Here is a 23,664-nt window from a genome sequence, read left to right on the forward strand (position 1 = left end):
TCAGTGAGGTTTTATCACATTCAGTGCTTGATGCATTTTGAACTGAATTTTATCCAGTTGCCTAGGTGACAGCTTAGGCTCTACCATGGAATTTGCCAAAATGAACTCCTTAGAAGCATTTCACAATCCTAAATCAGGTAGCTCTGGTTTGTTAAAGCAATTAACTTCATTTTTTTCTTTTTCTAATGTGTACGTGTACATGAAGGAGACGACTGAGAAACCCTTTTAGGCATTTCATGTATCTACACTAGTTTCACGACTCTCACTCCTGAGTTAAAGAGATGATTGAGCAATTAAGAATGTTTGTTGGGGCTGGGCCTGGTGGCACAGGCCTTTAATCCCAGCACTCGGGAGGCAGAGGTAGGCAGATCTCCATGAGTTTGAGGCCAGCCTGGACTACAAGAGAAACTTTGTCTCAAAAAAAAAAAAAAAAAGTTTGTTGGAACCTGGAGGTGGTGGTATATGCCTTTAACCCCAGTTCTTGGAGTTCAAGGCCAGCCTGGTCTATATTTTAAGTTCCAGGGTAGCCAGGATACAAAGAGAGACCCTGTCTCAAAAAGCAAAAAATAAAATAAACAAGAGTATGCACCTGGGAGGCAGAGGCAGGGGGATCACTGTGAGTTCGAGGCCAGCCTGGTCTACAAAGTGAGTCTGGGACAGCCAAGGCTACACAGAGAAACCCTGTCTCGAAAAACCAAAACCAAAACCAAAACCACACACACACACACACACACACACACAAAAAAAAAAAAAAAAAAAAAGAGTACTTGCTGCTCTTTTATAGAATCACAGTGCTAGCTCCAGAGTTTAGTTCCAAGTACTCACACTGGGCAGCTCAAAACTACTAACATCTCCAACTTCTGGGGATCCACACTTCTGGGCTTCCAGGCTCCCTAAACACATGTGCACAAACCCCCACATTGTGTGTGTGTGTGTGTGTGTGTGTGTGTGTGTGTGTGTGTGTGTGCATGCATAGATATCACTAAAAAGAAAGTAAATCTTTAAAAAGTAAATACTTTCTTGAAGATGACGGCTATCTAGGTATCTCAGTATTTCTAGAAACTTCTCTGTCAGCTGTTCCTGGTCTAAGAGGATGGATGGATACAGCCCTGAACTTTGTTCCTGAAGGACCTGGTGCCATTGACGTGACTTTTTAGTTACAACTTTGTCCAGAGTTAGTGAAAATGGCTGTTCTTGTATTGAGCACATGAACTCCCAAGTATTCACATACCTCATAAACCACTAAAAATGTAGGGGATCTAGGAGTGGGGTGTGTGTGTGTGTGTGTACTTGGGTATGGCATGTGAGTGCAGGTGCCCACAGACGCCAGAGGCATTGGATCCCTGGGAGCTGGTGGTACAAACAGCTGTAAGTCACCTGGCTTTGAAAGGGCAACAAGTGTTCTTAACTGTTGAGCCATCTTTCCAAATCCTCTCCATCTTATTTTCTGAGACAGGTTCCTTCACTGAACGTGGAGCTCACCCATTCAGGGACAGATGGCCAGCAAGTTCCTGGCATCCTTTTTCTCTGTCTCCCACTAGGGTTGGCTTTTCTGTGTGTGGGTGTTGGTGTCTTCATGCTCAGGCATCATGCTTGCCGGACAAGCATTCTGCCAACTGACCATCCCCAGCCCTTACAATGAAGGTCCTTAAAGTTCACAGAAAGGTCACAGAAAGGTCTGCTTGGTGCTCAGCCCAGCGGGTGGTGTGGAGCTGTGTAGGTCACCATCAGAACAGTGGGACGCTTCTGAGAAAGCACTTGACAGAACTCACTGCCTTGGCATCAAGGGTGGTCCGGGAAGCTCTACCCCCGGCCCATCCTACTTCCGGGGCTGAGTGTCTTCTGGACAGGACCAGACCTGCCCTGAGAGCAGCTACTGGGTGGGGAAGGAGCTGTGGATGCAGGGCCAGCCCCTGGGGGGTGGGGGTGGGGCAGCACAACCAGCAGCCAGACCACTTGCATGTCTGCTACATTGGGCCTGGTGACAAGGGGAGGAGTAGGAACAGATGCTTTCAGGGAATTTGTGTCCTGGAACTTTAGTGTGTCTGACATTCATCTGTGACACGTTCCCTAACTTCCGGGTTTGTGCTTGAGCAGATGTTCCCCCCCCCCTTTTTTTTTCTTCTCCCTAAAAACGCATCTAATTCATTAAACTTGTAAAGATTGCTGCCAGCTGTGGTGGTGCATGCCTTAAATTCCAGCACAGGGAGGCAGAGGCAAGTGGATTTCTGTGAGTTTGAGGTTAGCGTGGTCTATAGAGCAAGTTCCAGGACAGCCAGAGCTGATAGCAGAGAAACCCTGTCTTGAAAGGCTAAAATAAAATACCATATGGTATAAAAGAGATTGAATAGCAGTCCCTTAAACGTGTCCTTGGAGAGGGGCAGAGATAGCCCTGTGACAAATATGAGGCCCTGAGTTCAACCCCAGCTCCCCAAGAAAAGACCCATGTGGTGCCATCCACCCAGATGCCCTGGGGAGACGAGAAACCCTGGTGCTCACTGGCCGGATGCTGGCTGAATTGGCAAGTGCCAGGTTTGGTCAGAAACCTTGTCTCACAAAACAAGGTGTACAGCTCCTGAAAATTGACACCTGAAGTTGACCTCCTCTTTCACAGGCATGTCTGTACATGTACATTTTTGTACATATCAAAGCTTACACACACACACACACACACACACATACACACACACACGTAGCCTTGGAGAAATATTTTCAACTTACCAGGTATAATTAATTTATCAAAGGGAAGCATTTTGCCTTTGATTTCTTCTTCTTCCTCATCATCTTCCTCTAGTAAAACAAAAATATGTATAGTTATGCCTTTTCTATATTCCTAGGGGTCACAGTAAAACTTCAAGTGCTATTTTTGTTTTGTTTTGTTTTTTGAGATAGAGTTTCTCTTGTAGTCCTGGCTGTCCTGGACTTGCTTTGAAGACCAGGCTGTCTTCAACTCACAGAGATCCATCTGCCTCTGCCTCCCAAGTGCTGGGATTAAAGGCATACACCAGCACCATCAGGCCTCAAGTGCTATTTTTTTAATTAGAAAAACATTTTTTGGCTTTCTGACACAAGGTTCACACTGTCATAGAAGCCAAGAGATGACTCAACCAGACCAATGACTCATTGCAATGAACATTTGCAAGTGAAGATGGTGGACAGAGGAATATACTGTGGGACACGTTGTGACACACTGCAGCTTCCACAGTGAGATATTTTCTATGCTTTGTTTTTTGTTATTGTTGTTGCTGTTGATAAGGATTATTTGTTTGTGCGTGTGTGTGTGTGTGTGTGTGTGTGTGTGTGTGTGTGTGTGTGTGTTTTATTTTGAGGGGGAGATTGCAAGAATGAAAGGCACATATGAGGGAACGGGGAGATGAGAGGACCAGAGTGCATGATGTGAAACTCACAAAGAATCAATAAAAGGTTAAAAAAAAAAAAAAAAGGTTAGTTTGGTTTTTTTGTTTTGCTTTGCTTTGTTTTTTTTAGGGGTGGGTGGATTTCAAGACAAGAGTTTCTATATAGAGTGTGGCTGTCCTTGAGGTCACTCTGTAGACCACCAGGCTGGCCTCAAATTCAGAGATCCACCAGCCTCTCCCTCCCGAGTGCTGGGACTAAAGGTGTGTGCCACCATGCCCAGCTAAGAGAGTAGATCTTATGCTCAGTGTTTGTGCTACAATAAAAACAACAACAACAATAAAATAAAATAAAATAAAATAAGGGGTTACAGGAATGGCCCTGTGGGAAAAGGAGCTTGTTGCCAAGTTCCACACCCCAGACTCAATCCCCAGCACTTACATGATGGAAGGAGAAAGCCCGCTCCTGCAGGCTGTTCCCTGACTTCCACGTGCATGCGTGGCATGGACGCCTGGAAAACTGTCTCCACAGTGAACAAAACAGTAAGTTAAAAACAAACAATGTAGAGGCTATGCCCCTAGTGACACAAGCCAAACCGGGCGTGACAAGCACACGCCTGTGAACCCAGCACTTGGAGGCAGAAGCAGGAGGTTCCAGAGAGTTCAAGACCACTCACTGCTAGACAGTGAGTGAGCAAACAGGTTCAAAGTCAGCCTGAGCTTCGGAAAAAAGAAAAAGTTGGGCAAGAAAGAACGCAATCTTTTAACTAGGCAAATTTTTAGAAAGACAGTATAAATAAATAAAGCACATTAAAAAAAAAAAACCACAGATTCGACAGGCATGGTGGCTCATGTTTAATCCCAGCACTCGGGAGGCAGAGGCAGGCAGATCGCTGTGAGTTCAAAGCCAGCCAAGGACAGCCAAGGCTAAGCAGAGAAACCCTGTCTGGAAAAACAAACAAACATGATCCTTTTTTGGTTCATACGAGTGATGATTGGGTATTCACGCCTCTGCATGACGTGTGCCACCCATTAAACCTTGTTACGACGTGGGCACATTACCCATCTGATGTGAAAGGAAAAAAAAGAAAAAAAAAAGAAGAAAATAAAAAGAAAAACAAACAAGCAAAAGAGTGTATAAACACACAGGACAGACAGAGCGCGCCCACACTCACGATTGAACAGGTCTTTTGCTTGATCATAGGTCTTTGGGAATCCATCCAAAATGTAACCTTGGTTCTTACAAGGCATAGATTTGAGCTTTTCTTTCACAAATCGAATTATATATTGATCCTCTAGGCGACCTGATTTAAAAGAAATACATAAACATCTAGGTTACGATGACTCGTCCTCCACGGGAGGGGGAGGGGGTCTAACCTGGGCTGGAAACTGCTGTGGAGGCAAGAATGTGACTGAAGGCCCTTTCTTTTGCCCTTACATTAAAAAAACAAACCATGACATGTTTTAGTGCATATTTAAAGCAACGGTGAACTGGTCTGCAAGACAGAGCAGGAGCAAGCGGTGCTACCCTTATGTGGGACAACTTCCGTGACACACTGGTGTGTGGAGCTGGGCCAGGAGTGGACCAACATGAAGTTCTATAGCGCCAAGTCCTGCCTGCTGGATTTCCTCTGCTTTTACTGGTATTTATTTATTATTTATTGCTTTTTTGGTTTTTTGAGACAGGGTTCCTCTGTGTATCCTTGGCTGTCCTGGAACTCACTCTATAGACCAAGTTGGCCTTGAACTCAGAGATCTGCCTGCTTCTGCTTCCCCCGTACTGGGATTAAAGGCTTGTGTCACCATGTCCACTTAATTTTTTGTTTGTTTGTTTGTGTTTGTTTGTTTGTTTGTTTGTTTTTCAAGACAGGGTTTCTCTGTGTATAGCCTTGGCTGTCCTGGACTCCCTTTGTAGACCAGGTTTGACCTCAAACTCACAGAGATCCACCTGCCTCTACCTCCTGAGTGCTGGGATTAAAGGCAAGGGCCACCACACCTGCTTACTTTTTATTTTAAATTAATGTGCTTGTGTGTATGTGCGTGTGTGTCTGTGTGTATCCCACTGTGCCAATGTCTTTTGAGGGCAGAAGATGTTGGATCCTCTGGCAATGGGGTTACAAGTGCTTATAAGCTCGCAATGTGCTGGGGGCCTCTCCAAGGGCAGCACATACTCTTAAATGCTGAGCCATGTCTCCAGCTCCCCTTTATTTTTTTTTTTATATTTTTTTTTTCCGAGACAGGGTTTCTCTGTGTAGCCTTGGCTATCTGGACTCACTTTGTAGACCAGGCTGGCCTCGAACTCACAGAGATCCACCTGCCTCTGGCTCTCAAGTGCTGGGATTACAGGCGTGCGCCACCATGCCCGGCTTATTCTATTTCTTTTTCTTTTTCTTTTCTTTCTTTCTTTCTTTCTTTTTGCATTTTTATTTATTTAGTGGGTGCATAAAGTCCTCTCCTGCTACCATGTGGGTCCTAGGGGAGGTAGGACTCAGGCTATCACCTTGGCAGCAGCTGCCTTTACTCCCTGAGCCTTCTCACTGCCCTTCAGTTCTGTTTTCAGGTTACGCCTTACTACACTGTAGTAAATCCTTCTGATGAGAAGGAGTTGATGAGACAGTATCAGAGTACTTACTGTGATTTATTGATGGTACATGCTTAGGCTGTAACTCACATGTAACTCCATGGTACAGCATGGGTTTAGCACAGGTAAGACCTTGGGTTTTACACCCGCCTCCCCCCCCCAATCCTATGCCATCCTGTCCCTCCCCAGCAAAAGCAGGGGCTCAATAAATATTTGCTAGACCTGAACAGCAAACTCAAGGCCGACTTTCAAAAGCTTCAGAAAAGGGCTAAGGCCTGAACTTAGTCAGAGGCTCATGCACCTTCCAGGCATAATTGAGGGAGACCCTGGGTTTATTCCCAGCACCTTGAGTGATAATTAACAAAATTAGCATTTAAAGAAAAAGGAAAGTGCAGTTAGAATGTGCTCACCCAGCCCCCACACTTTTGGTCCCAGGGCACACTTCTCACCTTTGCCCTTTGGTCAGTTCTTTCTTTAGCCCCAATCCAGAGACTGAGGGGGAGGAGTCTGCTCTCCAGAGCGCAACACCTCCTCCAGGTTCAGCCGCCCTTCCCCAGCTGTGGTCAAATTCAGGCACAGCCTGTCCTTATATGTCTTTTTTTTTTTTTTTAATTATTTAGCTATTTTTATTTTCTGTGCACTGGTATGAGGGTGTCAGGTCTCCTGGGACTGGAATTAGACAGTTGTGAGCTGCCGTGTGGGTGCTAGGAACAGCATCTGGGTGCTCTTAAGCACTGAGCCTTCTCTCCAGGCCTCCTTACCGTCTTGATGAGGACTCAAGGACAGTGTAAGTCTGGCAAGGCCCCAAAGACTTGCCCAGGGCACATATTGCACCTTCAGCTTATCAGGGAATCTATGAGGTAAAATAAATAGTTTGAGGCCACTTGTTGTCATTTGACTAATGACAATAAAATGATCTTATTAAAATACCTCTCAAGCTGGGTGTGGTGTCACAGACAGGCCTGGGGGCATGAGGAGGCTAAAAGATGAAAGAATAACGAGTTTAAATCCAGTCCAGGCAACATAGTGAGTTTCAGGCCAGTCTGGAATTAAAAAACAAAAAACAAAAAACAAAAAAAACCCCATATATATGTATATGTATGTATATATATATATATCAAAACCTACATCTCAAAAATCTCTAAGTAGAAATGAGGCTATGGTCCATCTGATAGAGGGTTTGCCCATCATATACTAGACTCCAGGCCTGATCCCTCAGCATCACCTCCAGGGCAAGGTGGCACACACCTGAAATCCTGGCACGCAGGAGTGAAGAGGAGAGGGATCAGGAGTTCAAGACTCCCCTTACTATATAGCCAGTCTGAGGCCAGCCTTGGCTACATGACAGTCTGCCTCAAAATGAACAGACAGACAAAATATATAAAAATAAGGCAAACCAAACACTCTCTTTTCTTCTACTTTTCAGGGCCACACAAGTCATTAGTAGTAAAGATTCAGAAAGTCTTGTCCTTCGGAAACTAGTATCACACTGAAACAGACAAAAGAGGTGAAAGGAACTGTTTAGCATAAGCAAATTCCCCCTAACGATTCTACACCCACTTTCTTATAAGAAATAAGAAATAAATACAAACTTAAAAAACGAAAGGACTAAGCTGGATATGGTGGCACTCGCCTTTAATCCCAGCTCTTGGGAGGCAGAGGCAGGCAGATCTCTGTGAGTTCAAGGCCAGCCTGGTCTACAAAGTGAGTTCAGGATAGCCAAGGCTACAAATAGAAACCCTGTCTGGAAAAACCAAACCAAACCAAACAAAACAAAACAAAAAACACACACTGTTCCAGGAGAAGAGCAACCCTTGGCCTGAGCCAATTAGGGGACAGCAGGAAAGCACCTAATGTCCCCAGATGTTAAGCATCTCGTGGTCAGGCTTGACCAGTCCCCTAGCACAAACCGGACCTTGCTAAATGTCAACCAATCCTGTAACTGCCAAACTGGAAACTCCTGTTCTTCGTCATAACCAACATAAAAACCCTGCCTAATGGTGATTCGGGGCTCTCCTACTGATCCGCTGCTTAGGTGAGGTTCGAAAGCCCTCAGGCTCCAGTTTAAATAAAGACCCCCTGCTTTTGCCATATGGCTTCGGACACCTGTTGGTCTTTGGGGACCTAGTGATCTGGACATAACACAGAGAAGGTCTACCTTATTCCCTTGAGACAGGGTTTCTCAGTGGACCTGGAGCAAGCCTGTTGGCTGGCCAGCCAGCCCCAGCCATCCTCCTGTCTCCACTCTTGACCCCTAACACTGGGGTTATAGGTATCTACCTGAGATCCTCATCTGCCTGTCTGGTTTGTTTTAAACACTGAGGGTTGCCATTACTTTCTGCCCATTCAGAAGCAGTGTCATAGCCTGCCTCACCCGCTTAAACTCTCTAGCCCTCCACTGAGACCTACTGTAGTTCCCAGCATAACTGGGGCTCGTTTGTCACTTTTAGCAAATCAGAAGCCATTTTGCCTCGAAGTTTCCACTTTGATTATAAAGTAAGATTAAGTTCAGGTTCTTAGGGTGTACCGGCCTGGGAACTTGAACAGCCTTTTACTCACAATTCAAAACTTGTTGAATTCTGCTTGAATTAATGGTTTACATTCTACTTAAACAGAACCACAATACCCTGCTATGTTCTTGTCTCCCAGAAAAGTGGGGTACTGAAAAATCCCCAAGCCTATATCCTAGGCAATCAGCTTAAAATGCTTTGTCTAGCTACCTGGACATTGTGCTCAGAACAAAATCGATTTTTATTTTTCTTTCTTTTTTTGGGGGGTGGTGGATTTCTCTGTGTAGCCTTGGCTATCCTGGAACTCACTCTGTAGTCCATGCTGGCCTCGAACTCAGGTGCTAGGATTAAAGGCATGTGGCAACACTGCCTTGCACAAAATAGATTTTTCTTGTGTTTACCTAATCAAAATGATGTAATGCTGCTCGCCCCCCTTGCTTCCCACCTGGTTACCTGGTTGTTACCTGGTTACAGGTTTTTCTTATAAAAGCCTGCCTTAGACCAACGTCACAGTTCAGCTCCCTAGTCCACTGTGTCCCTGGCCATGGTCAGTCTTGGGGTGTGGCATTCTAATAAACCATCAATATCTCACTGTCCAGTAGGTGAGGTCAGGGATCCTGTAGCACTTTGTGGTCACGATGGAATGGCAGAGGCATGGCCAGTCCAGTGGTTTGAGTGAGGAATGCCCCAGAAGCGTGGATGTTTGAGCCTGTGATCCCCAGGAGCTGTGATACTGTGTTATGGAACTCTTAGGAGGTGCAACCTTGACTAGAGGGTGAGCGTTGAGTGTTTATATTCTCACCTGGTTTCCTGGGCCACCTCTGCTCCATGCCTGCAAAGGACCGTGTAAGCCCTCTACTTCCTGCTGCCACACCTGCTGCTTGCTGCCAGGTCTCCCTGCCGTGATGGACTCTTAACCTTCTGGGACCATAAGCCCAAGTGAATTTTTTTTTCGAGACAGGGTTTCTCTGTGTAGCCTTGGCCATCCTGGACTCACTTTGTAGACCAGGCTGGCCTCGAACTCACAGCAATCTGCCTGCCTCTGCCTCCCAAGTGCTGGGATTAAAGGGCCCAAGTGAATTATAAATTGCTCTGGTTATGGTGTTTCATCACAACAATAGTAAAGTCAAACCGAGAGGTGCACTAAGGGATTGCCTACGTGTCTTTCTCTAGACAACTCTGACCTCCCTAGAGAGAACCCATGACCTTCAGACAACTCTGTCTGAGACAGAGCACTGCTCTTTTATGTTAACTTGTTCAGGGATAAATGTTACTGTGTACATCTGAGGGTTATGGTACAGTGCGTAGGATGCGTGCAGGAAAAAGGATGGTAACCATAGAGAAGCAGATTAAGAAAGCCCTCATCCCAGTTACTTGTGGCAAGAACAGCCAAAATCTGCTCAACAGAAACCTCAAATAGAACATTAACTGTGATCTGCATGCTGTACACGCCGTCCTTCATATCTGTCATTTTGTATTTTAAAACAAAACCAAAAACATTTATTTTGGAGGCTAGAGACATGCTTAGCAATTAAAAACACTGGCTGATCCTCCGGAGAAACACACACACACATTCATTCATACACACACACACACACACACACACACACACACACACACACACACATATATTGGCTTTTAGAGACAGGTTTTATCTGTAGCCTTGGCTGTCCTTGACTCACTCTGTGGACCAGGCTGGCCTTGAACTCAGTGATCTGCCTGCCTCTGCCTCCCAAGTGCTAGGATTAAAGGCGTTCACCACCACGCCTGGTGTAAGTGTCTCTTAAATTAAAAAAATGTTTTTTGTTTTGATTTTTGAGACAGGGTTTATCTGTGTAGCCTTGGCCGTCCTTGACTCATTCTGTAGACCAGGCTGGCCTTGAACTCACAGTGATCCACCTGCCTCTGCCTCCCAAGTGCTGGGATTAAAGGCGTGCACCACCACACCTGTTGTAAATGTCTCTTAAATTCAAAAACATTTATACATGAGTTACAGATAGTCATGCACTGCCATCTGGGTGTCAGAAGAAGGTGTCAAGATCTCCTCACACTAGACCTATGGATGGATGTGAGCCCCTGTGTGTGTGCTGGGAATGGAACTTGGGTACTCTGTAAGAGTGGCCAGTGCTCTTAACCATCGAACCATCTCTTCAGTCCTTTCATTTTGTGTCTTCTGACCCACCTCTCCTACTCACCTCCATCCTCTCCTCTATTTAGCGTCTATAATTTCTCCTCTAAATTTGCCTTTTTTGTTTCTTTTTCCAGACAGGGTTTCTCTGTAAAGCCCTGGCTGTCCTGGACTGGCTTTGTAGACCAAGCTGGCCTCCTAACTCACTGTGATCCACCTGCCTCTGCCTCCCTCAGTGGTAGGATTAGGCCTGAGCCACCATGCCCAGCTTATTTGTCTTCTTCTTAAAAGATGCCTCACAAACAAGATATAGTGGCTCATGCCTGTAATCTCAGCATTCAGAACCTGAGTCGGGAGGACCACTGAAAGTCTGAGGTTAGCTACATAGTAAGCTCCAAGCCAACCTGAGCTATCTAGAAAGAGCCTGTCTCTAAGTCTCAAAAAGAGAAAGGAGCAGCCGGACATGGTAGCACATGCCTTTAACCCCAGCATTTGGAAGGCAGAGGCAGGTGGATCACTGTGAGTTCGAGCCCAGCCTAGTCTACAAAGTGAGTCCAGGACAGCCAAGACTGTACAGAGAGACCCTGTCTTGAAAAACCAAAAAAAAAAAAAAAAAGGAGCATGCATATCACGTGTGCACTGTGTGTTATGAGACCTTTCCTTATGTCAATTAGCAGATGCATCCATGTTGTTGGATGCTTCTTTTTTTAAATATTTATTTATTTATTTATTATATCTTCAGTGCTCTGCCTGCATGTACTCCCTACAGGCCAGAGGAGGGCATCAGATCACATTACAGATGGTTGTGAGCCACCATGTGGTTGCTGGGAATTGAACTCAGGACCTTTGGAAGAAGAGTCAGTGCTCTTAACCTCTGAGCCATCTCTCCAGCCCTGTTGGGATTCTTCTTGAGGTGTGGTCTTGCTGACCTCAAACTCTAGGTCTTCTTGCCTTGACCTCCGAGAATACAGATACAGAACACCTGCCTGGTTAACTTCCTCTTCAAAGATAAAATAAAATTCCACTGTGTATGGGGGAGGGGGCGCAGGAAGAGAGGGAGGGAGAGAGAGAGAGAAAAAACGCTCACAAGTACATGTGTCCATGTGGTCAATGTCAGATATTTTCCTCAGTTGCTCTCCATCTTACTTTTTTTTTTAAGTGAAAAAATTGCTTTTAGATTTATTTATTTTATTTGTTAAGAGTGCTCTGTTCACATGAATGTCGATGTACCAAGTGCATGCTTGGTGCCCGAGAAGGTCAAAAGCGGGCATCGAATCCCCTAGAACTAGAGTTATGGATGGTTGTGAGCCACCGTGTGGGAATCAAACCCAGGTCCTCTGCAACAACAGCAGCAGGTGCTTTTTTATCTGTGGAGCTGTCTCTCCAGCTTATTTTTGCTTTTCAAGACAAGGTCTCTCTACATAGCCCTGGCTGTCCTGGAACTCGCTATATAGACCAGGCTGGCCTCGAACTCAGAGATCCACCTGCCTCTGCCTCCAGGTGCTAGGACTAAAGGCATGCGCCACCACATCCCACTTCCTGCCTTATACTTTGAGACAAGGTCTTTCCCTGAACCTGGAGGCCCCTAACGGGTAGCTGGCTGTCTAGTGAGCTCTAGGCATCCAGCTGGTACCAGCCCCCGTCCTCCAGTGTTGGTGTTACAGATGTGTGCCAGGCCTCTAAATCCAGGACCTTGAGCTTGCCAGCAGGCAGTTGCATCAATTGAGGCGTTTCCTTAGGCCCCCTCCCTCCACCAGCCACATATATATATATTTTTTTTTTAAGATTTATTTATTACATACAGTATTCTGTCTGCATGTGTGCCTGCAGGCCAGAAGAAGGCATCAGATCACATTATAGATGGTTGTAAGCCACCATGTGGTTGCTGGGAATTGAACTCAGGACCTCTGGAAGAGCAGTCAGCACTCTTAACCTCTGAGCCATCTCTCCAGCCCCCACTTTTCTATTTTGAGACAGGCTCTCCTTATCAATCCCAGGCTGGCCTGGAACCCATGTTTCTCCTTCTGTAGCCTCCCCAGAGCTGGGATTACCAGTGTGAGCCACCACACCTGCCCGTCTACTCTTCACTACCTCAGGAGTTCCCACGCTGTTTCCATAATAGCTGCACTTGTCTACTTTAAAATGGATGAGTAAAACTCAACCGGACATAGCTTTTGAATTACCTGCTTTTCTTCTCTTTAACTTTCATTCTCTCTTTTCTGATATTCGTAATTAAAATGCTATTACTAACCCCACATTTTCAATTACTAACATGGGGTTTAAAAGGAGCTGCCAGCCAGGGTTCTCCAGTATTCCATGCACAGGGAAGATATGAGGTGGAAACAAGTTTGAACATGTCCATTTTTTATTTAAAACTCCCAGGTCAGCTGGGTGTAGTGGTGCATGCCTTTAACCCCAGCACTCGGGAGGCAGAGGCAGGTGGATCACTGTGAGTTCAAGGCCAGCTTGGCCTACAGAGCGAGTCCAGGACAGCCAAGGCTACACAGAGAGACTCTGTGCTGAAAAACCAAAAACTAAAACAAACCAAAACTCCCAGGTCAACCCTCCCACCAGGCTCAGCTCTGACTAGTGAGCACAGGAGTGGCCCTCTGGCTGACTGGCAGGTGGCGTGGAGGGTATGACCAGGGCCTCCAGGTACCTCCCCGCAGGGCTGGGAAACTGGTGCTGCTAGTGACCTTGGAACTGAGAGGGGATGTGTGAGGGAAGAGTGAGCTCCCCAGGTGTCCTGGCCACCTGTCCCCAAGAGGGTTCAAAGGTCTTGTTTTGTTCAAACATACTCTAGGTTCAAATTCTCAGTTCAAGTAAACACAAACGCCAGGGATTTATAGACAAACTTGATGTCCTAGTTTCATTTCTGTTGCTGTGATAAAGTATCCTGACAAAAGCAATTTCGGGGGAGATGGTTATTTGTGAGATGGTGTGCTAGTACAGGTTTGGGGCTCATCACTGCAAGGAAGCCAAAGTGACAAGAACTTTAAAGAGCTATGCCCATCAGTCACATCCACAGTCAAGAATAGATAGAAATGAATTTATGCATGCAAGTGCTTAGCTCCCTCTGTGCTTGTATCATCCTGAATCCCTTGCCTAAGGGATTGATGTCACCCACGGTGGGTTGAGTCTTCCCACGTCCATTAATAATCAACCAATCTGGCAGGCATCATGGTGGCACACACCTTTAATCCCAGCATTCAGGAGGCAGAGGCAGGCAGATCTCTGTGAGTTTGAGGCCAGCCTGGGCTACAAAGCAAGTCCAGGACAGCCAAGGCTACACAGAGAAACCCTGTTTCAAACAACAACAACAACAACAACAACAACAACAACAACAATAATAATAATCCAATCTGATAAGGTCTTCAAAAGCCTCAGAGACCTACAGAATATGGTGTTTAAAGATGTTTTGATTATTCTAAAGATTCTTTGACAACAAGACAGGTCAACTCCTGGCAACACCCAGCCTACCTCAAAGAGGATGATGAGCGGGGCTGGAGAGATGGCTCAGTGCTTAAGAGCACTGACTGTTTTTCCAGAGGTCATGAGTTCAATTCCCAGCAACCACATGGTGGCTCACAACCATCTATAATGTGATCTGATACCTTCCTCTGGCCTGCAGATGTACATGCAGGCAGAGCTCTATATACATAATAATAAATAATAAATCTTAGAAAAAAAGAGGACGATGAGCATCAAAGAACTTCTTTATGGAGTTGCCTTCAAAAGTGGTAAACCAAGGGGAGGTGGTCAAATATGGAGCACCAGAGTTCATGTCAGAGGCCTGATGGCACTCAAAGAAAGAACAAGCAGGGTACCAAGATGAGACTTGATAGCCTATGACCATATAGTGGGGGAGGAGGTCCCCCTCCGTCTTAGACCTAGGGGAGGGGAATAGGGTAAAAGCAGGAGGGAGGGAGGAATGGGAGGATACAATTGATGGGATAACAATTGAGTTGTAATCTGAATAAATTAATACAATTAAAATTTTAAAAAAACCCAAAAGTGGTAAACCAGCCACTGAGCAAAATGTCCTCACTTCTGCCACAGACAGAACTCTGCCTAAAAAGGGACAAGCTTGGATGCAGGCAGAGTCGACGGCCGATCTCTGCCAAGAGAGAGTAAGCAAGTCCTCAATAGTACCTGCCTCACAAATATGTCTGTCAGATATATTGGGCCAGAAGGCTGACTACAATGCTCCAATGTTATAGAGAATTTTAGGTTTAGTTTACTGTTCAGGCAGTAAACTGTCTCTGTCATTTTTTCATTTTGGAAGCTGCTATTCTGCATTTCCAGTTCGCTCAGGTAATTAAGTTTTATTCCTTCTCAAGTCTCTGATGGGGTTGAAGACCAGATAGTTTAGTCTTACAATTGAGCTTAGTTGTTTAGGGGTTAAGATGTTTTTAGGAGCCTGTAATCCCAGCACTCGGGAGGCAGAGGCAGAGGCAGAGGCAGGCAGATCTCTCTGAGTTTGAGGCCAGCCTGGTCAACAAAGCAAGTCCAGGACAGCCACAGCTACACAGGAAAACCCTGTCCCAAAAAACAAAAAACAAAACAAAACAAAAGATGTTTTTAGGACTAGATAGATGTTTTAAGTTAATAGAAAAGAGATAAGATAGATATTGCTTTTCATTCAGAATTTTAGACTCACCCAGATAAGAAAGATGTTTACTTCAAGCTTGCCAAATACAAATCATTATGAATGTAACATTTATATAATTCCTGATGGTTTTGTGATTCTTCCTGCTGTATGCAGTTTATTTATATGTAATAACATAAATGTATATGTTAAAATTTTAATAAATATGTTTTGTGTAAAAAAAAATCAGCCAGCCTCCCACAGATACATCCATAGTCCAACAAGAGGGAATTCTAATTTTGTAGGAAGTGGGGGTGTATATTGGGGTGACTACTGGGAGAGGCTATGGCAGAAGAATAGTCAGTTTGAGGATAGCCTGGGCTATATAGGAAGACCAAATCTCAAAACAACAAAACAAAGCAATATAAAAATCATGTTTGGCCAGGCGGTGGTGGCGCATGCCTCTAATCCCAGCGTTTGGGAGGCAGAGGCAGGTGGGTCTCTGTAAATTCAAGGTCAGCCTGGTCTACAAAGAGAGTCCAGGACAGCCAGGGCTCTGTTAACAGAGAAACCCTGTCTCCAAAAAACAAAAAACAAACAAACCAACAAAAAAATCATGTTTGTTGGCTGGACATGTTGGTAATACCTATAATCCCAGCACCCAGCACCCAGCACCCAGCACCCAGCACCCAGGAGGCAGAGGCAAGTAGATCTCTATGAGCTCAAGGTCAGCCTTGTCTGCAAAATAAGTCCCGGACAGCTGGAGCTTTGTTACACAGCAACCCTGTCTTGGAAAGTAAAAAATCATGTTTGTCTCATTCTGTAGGTTGAGTACGGAATGCCCATGCCTCTGCTCTAGGGCCTGCACTGCTCTCCGTGCCCAGGGCCCTGCTGGGCTCCTATGTCCCAGCTGCAATGTGTACCCACTTGTCCCTAAATATCCCCTTCCCCAACTCAATATGGTCCTGACAGATTCCTCCTTCCTTCCTCCGCATGGAACTCCTTATCTTGAGGGATTTCCACCCTCTCCCCCAAGGGGGAGAGCTAGTGTTGTGGGGGAAGCCAGGGTTCCAAAAGGTCTCATCAAGGCAGAGGCCTTACTGTATCTTCAAATATTAGCCTGGTTTCTGTGTTGACCTCCTTTTTTTTCCCTTGGGGAAATCTCTAACTAAACTTCATTTCCTCCTGGGCACAGCAAAGTGGAAACAAAGCAGGTCAGCTGCTTTAAGTGGACACTTAGAGGTGTATGTTACACATCGGGCCGGCCTATGATAAAAGGGAAAGGGGTAACTGGACTTGAGAGAAAGGCTGAAAGGACTGAAGACCTTAAAAGGCAACGGGATGTAACAAAGTAGACAGTCAAGGCCTGGAACCAGAATACATACTCTGCAAGCAAATCAAAGAGCCCCTGGCGTATCCCTTGTGTGGGATATAATGCCGGTGACCAGGATGTCTTGTAGTCGATGCCACAGCTGGGGTAGCAGGTACTTAGAGACTGTTTTTGCTTAAAAACCGCTGATTCCTCACTTGGGCCCACAAGGTAACTGCAGGCTGACTGGAAGGCTCACATCTCCGCCCTCACTGCACATCTGCTTTATGCACTTTGGGTCAGACCCTCACTGAGCTCCGCAGACAGGCAAGTTGCACTGCTCAAGGCCCCCCCTAAAAACCCCATGCCAATACCCACCGTATGTCACTTTACTTCTAGGCTGAGGGCACAAAGATAAGGGTCCCTGTCTAGAGCCTGTAGTCACCTGGGATTTGGAACTTCACAGACAAACCTTGTAGGTCACCCCAAAGCAAGATCACCATTTCGTGTGAACAGGCTTCTCTCTCTGGGACAAAGATTCCTCCACTCAGTCCTAAAAACCCTGAATCTATATGATCTGCTGGGCCCCAAGGTGACCCAGGCTGTTTGACCGCGTATACCTCTCCCCGTGCCCTGCTCTCCCTCCTGCTATAAAGTCAAGTCAATAGCTGGAAGATAAGATGAACTGTTCGCTTTCTGTCTGCCCTGCATGGCCACTGTGATGCAAACCTTTCCTGCCTTTCCACAACTGCTATTATCCCTAGAACAAGTAGTGGAACCCCCAAGGTGGGGTATCTGCTGAGGACCCCTGTTTCCTTAGAGTCGAGAACTAGATTCCCAAGCTCTGTGGAGAGGTTCAGCTGGCAAGAGGCCCATCTTGGTGCCAGAGGTATGGTATTCCAGAAGAAATCTCTACTTCTCAACCCGAAGGTCGTGACCCCTTTGGGGTTTGAAGGACCCTTTCACAGGAGTTACATATCAGATATCCTGTATGTCAGATATTTATATTATGATTCATAATAGTAGCAAAATAATCGTTATAAGGTAACAATGAAAATAATCTTATGAGCCACTCCTGTAATCCCAGCACTCTAGAAAGCAGAAGCAGGTAGATCTCTGTGAGTTCGAGGCCAGCCTGGTCTACAAAAGTGAGTCTAGACAGCCAAGGCTACACAGAGAGACCCTGTCTTGATAAACAAACAAAAAAAAAAAAAGAAAGAAAGAAAAAGAAAAAGAAAAGAAAGAAAATAAAAAATAATTTTATGATTAGGGGTCACCACAGCACGAGACACTGTATTGGTCCCAGTATTAGGTAGGTTGAGAACCATTGCTTTAGGGGACCAAGGAGGGCAGTTAGGGTCTGTGGCCAGGACACACAAGGGATGGGTCTTAGCTCATGGAAGCCCACACAGAAGAGAGTAAGTAGCAAGCTTCCGACATATTCTGCTATCTGAGGATGCCATGTCCTTGTCACCAAGTCTGCACTTAGCACCACCTAACCCTGGGGTGTCAGAAATAGCCTCTGACAAGAGCAGAGTGAGGGAGAAGAAGACAAGAGGGAGCCCAGCCCTGATTCTGTGCAGCGCGTTTCCTGTGCGCCCAGAATCATTGTGTTAAGTAGGATCGTGTTTTGGTGAGGCTGGGTTCACACCAAGGCCTTACGAACCCTGACAAGTGCTCTATCACAGAGCTGCACTGCCAACTCTTGAATTTTTTTTTTAATTAGGAAATTATCAGATAGTCACCAAATTATTTTTCTGGGAGATAAAATAATAATTAAATCTCTTGTTGTTATTATGTGTTCCAAAGCACAGGCAGCTTTAACAAAAATTTTAATTTTAGCCAGGCAGTGGTGGTGCACGCCTTTAATCCCAGCACTTGGGAGAGGCAGAGGCAGGCAGATCTCTGTGAGTTTGAGGCCAGCCTGGTCTACAAAGTGAGTCCAGACAACCAAGGCTAGGCTACACAGAGAAACCTTGTCTCAAAAAGCCAAAAAAAAAAAAAAAGATTTAATTTTTCTTTTATGTATATATGTGTCTGAGTGTGCATTTGTGCATGTGAGGGCCAGTACCTGTGGAGTCCAGAAGTTATCAGATGCCCTGGAAGTGTAATTACAGGTGGTGACACTTGTATGTGGGTGCTGGGGACCAAAGTGGGTCTTTTGGAAAAGCAGCCGAAGCTCTTGACCACTGAGCCACCTTTCTAGCCCACAGGCAGTGTTTTAGAAGCAGACTGGAGCCAGGGCAGGTACTGGCCCAGCTCCTACCCACTGGCTTTCTGTGCATCACCTGAGTTCTGCTCCATGCTTTCCTTGATGCCATCCAGGAGCTCCTGAGCATCCTCCACATTCTCCTCCTCCTCCTCCTCCTCAGCTTCTTCTTCTCCTTCCCCTGAATCCTTGGGTGCCACGATGGCCTCCTGCATGCCACAGAGGTAATCACGGTGACCATGCCTCACATTGATGAGTGCACCACTGAAGCGACCCAGTAATGTACCCAGTAATAGACACCATGCAAAAGTCTCCGGGATGTGTGCATCTGTCAAGACGGATAGGGCCTCAAGGCGCTCCTTAACTGTACTTTTAAGAAAACAGTAGTATATCCTGTGCTAACTCTTTTTTGTTATTATTGTTGTTGTTTGAGGCAGGCAGGGTCTCACTACAACCGGTTATGAGCAATTGTTCTTACCTGCTGAGCTAGTTTGTACCTTACTTGAAGGAAACACATTTTGTAAAAATCAAGATTTTTACCTAGTACTCTGGGGGGCAGAGGCAAGCAGATCTCTGTGAGTTGGTCTATAAGGCAAGTCCAGGACAGCCAAGGCTACACAGAGAAACCCTGTTTCAAAAACAAAATAAAAATCGAGATTTTTAGATTAGGGTGTAGCTGAGTGGTACATCACATGCTCAGTGTGTACAAAGCCCTGGGTTCCATCCCCAGCACACACACACACCCAAAAAAAAAAGATTTTCACAACTATCTATAGAAGCATACTTGTTTTTTTGTTTAACCATTCCTAACAAAATTATTTTTTAAAAAACAGTAAAGAATCTGATAGTAGACTGAGAAAAATGCAATACGTTTTAAAACAAACACCAACAAAAAAGTGCCAGGCATGGCTGTAATCTCAGCACTCGGGGAGGCAGAGGCAGGTGGATCTCTGTGAGTTCAAGCCCAGCCTAGTCTACAAAGTGAGTCCAGGACAGCCAGGGCTACACAGAGAAACCCTGTCTCGAAAAACGTAAAAAAAGAAAAAAAACAAAACAAAACAAAACAAAATGAAATGGAATGAAACAACACAAAAAATGCTCCAGTCAATAAGAGAGAGATGAAGACGCGTCTTGGGGAGAGACTGGAGACCGAGCTCCAAGAACTGCCTCCTTCTCACAGAGGACAGGTGTCCCTGAGGGCCAGCATTTTCGTAACAGGGACCAGCAACAAAACCCGATTAAAATAACAAATATCTTCAGCATTCTAAATTAGTCACTTGCTTATTACAAGACTGGGGAGCGCATGTGGCGAGAAGGAAGGATTCCCAATAACTAGCTGAATGTGTTACCAGCTTGGCGATGGCTTCAGAAATCACGTCCTTCAGTTTGATGTGATGCAGTTTGTAGTACTTGGTGAGCTCTGCAGCGATGCTGGATTTTCCCACAGCAGGAGGACCAAGAATGCAGATCTTGATTGGCTTAGCGAGAACAGAGAATATATCTCTTAGCACTCTGGAGCTAGAAGGGGTGTTACTTCAGGACTATGTTCTCGATGTCTCTGGACCTGGTAGTTTGACATCAGACTTTCTGCCTCCACTGGAGGTGTGGTGGTTGGGGTAGGATTGGTCCTCATAGGCTCATGTGTGTGAATGCTTGGCCCACAGTGGATGACACTATTAGGAGGTGTGGCCTTGTTGGAGGAAGTCTGTCACTGTGGAGGCGGGTTTTGAGGTCTCCTATGTTCAAGCTAGGTCTAGTGGGGCACAGTCTCCTGCTGCCTGAGGATCAAGATGTAGAATTCTCAGCTCCTTTACAGCACCATGTCTGCCTGAGGGCTGCCATTCTTCCGCCCAGGATGATAAACTTCTGGGCACCGTGGCACAGTCCTTTAATCCCAGCACTCACACTCAGAAGGCAGCAGGCCAACCTGGTCTATAAAGTGAGTCCATGACAGCCAGGGCTCTGTTACACAGAGGAACCCTGTCTTGAAAAATAAAAAATCACGAGCCAGGTGTGGTAGCACACTCCTTTAATCCCAGCACTTAGGAGGCAGAGGCAGGTGGATCTCTGTGAGTTCTAGGCCAGCCTGGTCTACAAAGAGAGTTCCAGGCCAGCCAGGGCTACACAGAGAAACCTTGTTTTGAAAAAACCAAAAAGAAAAAGAAAAAGAAAAAAAAAACCCCACATAATTTCACCCAGAACTTTGCAGTCTCGTGAAGGGATAAGCGTCAAAGTTGGAGTAGATCTGAGTGCAGTGATGGGGCCGTGGTGGGGGCGGGATGAGGGCAACGCTGGGCCCCTAGATGGGGCTGTTGTAGTCACTAGCGTGAAGTCCTTTAGTCTGTATACCAAGAGTGAATCCTGCCTCCTGGGGCAGGCTGACTTCATCCTGGACTAAAGCCAGAATAATGATCTACTCCTTTCTTTAGACTGACCAGTTTGATATTATCAATGTTCACTTTTAATTGTCTTAAGTTTGGCCCATAAGGTTTTTGTTTGTTTGGTTGTTTGGTTGGTTTTTTGAGACAGGGTTTCTCTGTGTAGCCTTGGCTGTCCTGGACTCACTTTGTAGACCAGGCTGGCCTCGAACTCACAGCGATTCGCCTGCCTCTGCTTCCTGAGTGCTGGGATTAAAAAGGGCGTGCGCTACTTGTCCGGAAGTTTAAAAATGAAAACACCCAAAGTTTAAAACATGTAAACGACAGTAGTTACCAATAATCCTCGGCTTTGCTTGTACTCTTTGAGGATGCTGTTGATGTTTTCCACAAATCCTGCTTGGGCAACCCAGCGGATGTTGAAATTCTCCTTCACATACAGCGCCTCCATCCTCAGGTTCACTAGCAGGTGATCCAGATGCTCTTGCTGGTGGGGGGTGGGGGGGGAGGGAATGGAAGTTTGTCTTGTTTATCACTGGCAAAAGTGGCTAAGGAAAGCCAGCATCCAGACACTGAACAGGAAGTCAATCAATCCAGTACTAAGTGTCTGCACAGCACATTACTTATTCATGCCTGCACTGCTGTCCTGGAGGTGGGACCCGGGGCCTCACCTGCACTCTTTCCCAATGGGCTACAGCCTCAGCCCTGAGCTATCTGGTTTTTTTTTTTTTTTTTTTGGTTTTTTGAGACAAGGTTTCTCTGTGTAGCCTTGGCTGTCCTAGACTCGCTTTGTAGACCAGGCTGGCCTCGAACTCACAGCGATCCGCCTGCCTCTGCCTCCCGAGTGCTGGGATTAAAGGCGTGCGCCACCACACCCGGCCTGCCCTGAGCTATCTGTAAAGACTCTTCCGATCTGTTCTCTGGAGCAGGCAGCTTTTGTTTTTCTTTTGGTTAGACAAACAGCTCAAGAGTAAGAGAGATGGCTCAGTGGTTAAGAGTGCCGCCTGCTCTTCCAGAGGTCCTGAGTTCAATTCCCAGCAACCACATGGTGGCTCACAACCATCTGTAATGTAATCTGATACCCTCTTCTGCAGATAAAGCACTCATATGCAATAAATAAAATAAATAAATCTTAAAAAAAACAAAGAGTAAGGAGACACTGGAAGTCCAAAACTAAGATTCTCTTCTAGCTCTTTCCCCCTCCCTTTCCACTCATTTATTTCTCCTTTCTGTTCTAGGACTGGAACACGTGCCTAGGTTAACCTCAAAGTCACTACGTCGCTGAGGATAACTATCGACTCTTCTGTGTCAGGTCTCCACCGTTCAGCGCCCCCTCAGCCTCCCTAGACCTTCATTCCGCTGTGTGTTGCTGGGTAACGGTCAGGGCTCACACGTGCTAGGCAAACACTCCACTGAGCTCCCTAGCCTTTTGTTCTGCTTTTTATTTTTGATAAAGGGTTTCACTTAGTTGTCCAGGCTAGCACTGAGGTCATTTTGTAGCGCAGGCTAGCCATGGACTCAGATCCTCCTGCCTCAGCCTCCCTGGTAGCTGGAGTTACAGGTGTGTGCCTATCAAGCTGGCCCTAGCCCTTTAAAAAATATTTTATCAGTTAATATATATTTTGTCTTTATTTTGTTTGTTTGTTTGAGACAGGGTCTCACGTAGCCCAGGCTAGCCTTGAACTAATGATATGCCTTTGAACTCCTGACCCTTCTGTCTCTACCTTAAGTATGAGGTTACAAGCCTTCACTGACACACTAGCTAGCATCTATCTTTTTGAATAATGCAGCCTCATGGCTAACTCCCCAAAATAAGTATAGAGGGAAATATTATCTGTAAGCCACACCCCCATCCACTCCATTCTGCTCCTTCAATATTATTTAGGGAAAAAAATTTTGGAAAAAAAAAAAAAACGTTCCCCTTATACTGACTGTCAAGTCCTTTATCAGGAATGCATTTTCCTTGGGTACTCTCTGGATTTTTCCAGGGCCGGTGTTTTTGCTGATGCACTGTTAGGAAGAAACCGAGGCATTATTTGGTTTGCTTATATTGTTCGACAAGACTTCTCAGGTGAATGTGAACATAACCAAGCACACGCACTAAGACACATTTTCAAAACAGTACACAGATCACACACTCACGTGCTCTGAAAATACCAGGAAGCAGAAATGAGCAAGCCTTAGTCTCTGTCCTCAGGGACATCACTGTCCTGTGGGATGTTTACAGCTCAGCCAAGGGAGTCTATGCAATTGTCAAACATGTGTGATGGGAGCCCATCATTTTAGACTGAGCTTTTGCACTGAGCACCAACAGACCAGACCAAAACAAAATGGAGTCACTCAAGCTAAAGGTCACATAAGCAAGTGAAATGTACAGATGTTTTGCACATCCCCCAAGGGACAGATCCTGCAGCAGATGGTTTTTTGTTTTGTTTTCCTGAAAACTGGAAATTCCTTTTGCTTTAACCCATAGAGGGGGGAAAAAAGAGGCAATGAGGAGAGATCTGACACTACCCAGATAACTTTGTGTGTGTGTGTGTGTGTGTGTGTGTGTGTGTGTGTGTGTGTGTGTGTGTGTGTAACCACCTTCAAATCCTACTATTCTGCCATT

General features: G+C 45.7%; 1 protein-coding gene across 2 annotated transcripts in view; it reads right to left on the bottom strand.

Annotated features, from left to right (window-relative positions):
* Positions 1-23,664, bottom strand: part of AK7 (adenylate kinase 7) — a 67,505-nt gene that overhangs the window by 15,487 nt on the left and 28,354 nt on the right. For both annotated transcript variants that reach the window (XM_084792813.1, XM_084792812.1), the window contains exons 9-14: positions 22,986-23,063; positions 21,391-21,540; positions 20,028-20,156; positions 18,758-18,887; positions 4,529-4,657; positions 2,722-2,790 (exon numbers count right to left, since the gene is read on the bottom strand). In XM_084792813.1, coding sequence (XP_084648939.1) covers positions 2,722-2,790; positions 4,529-4,657; positions 18,758-18,887; positions 20,028-20,156; positions 21,391-21,540; positions 22,986-23,063 — 685 coding nt within the window. The remainder of the gene's footprint in view (positions 1-2,721; positions 2,791-4,528; positions 4,658-18,757; positions 18,888-20,027; positions 20,157-21,390; positions 21,541-22,985; positions 23,064-23,664) is intronic.

Source organism: Acomys minous (assembly GCF_964271855.1).
Source record: "Acomys minous genome assembly, chromosome: 8".
Taxonomy (NCBI): Eukaryota; Metazoa; Chordata; class Mammalia; order Rodentia; family Muridae; genus Acomys; species Acomys minous.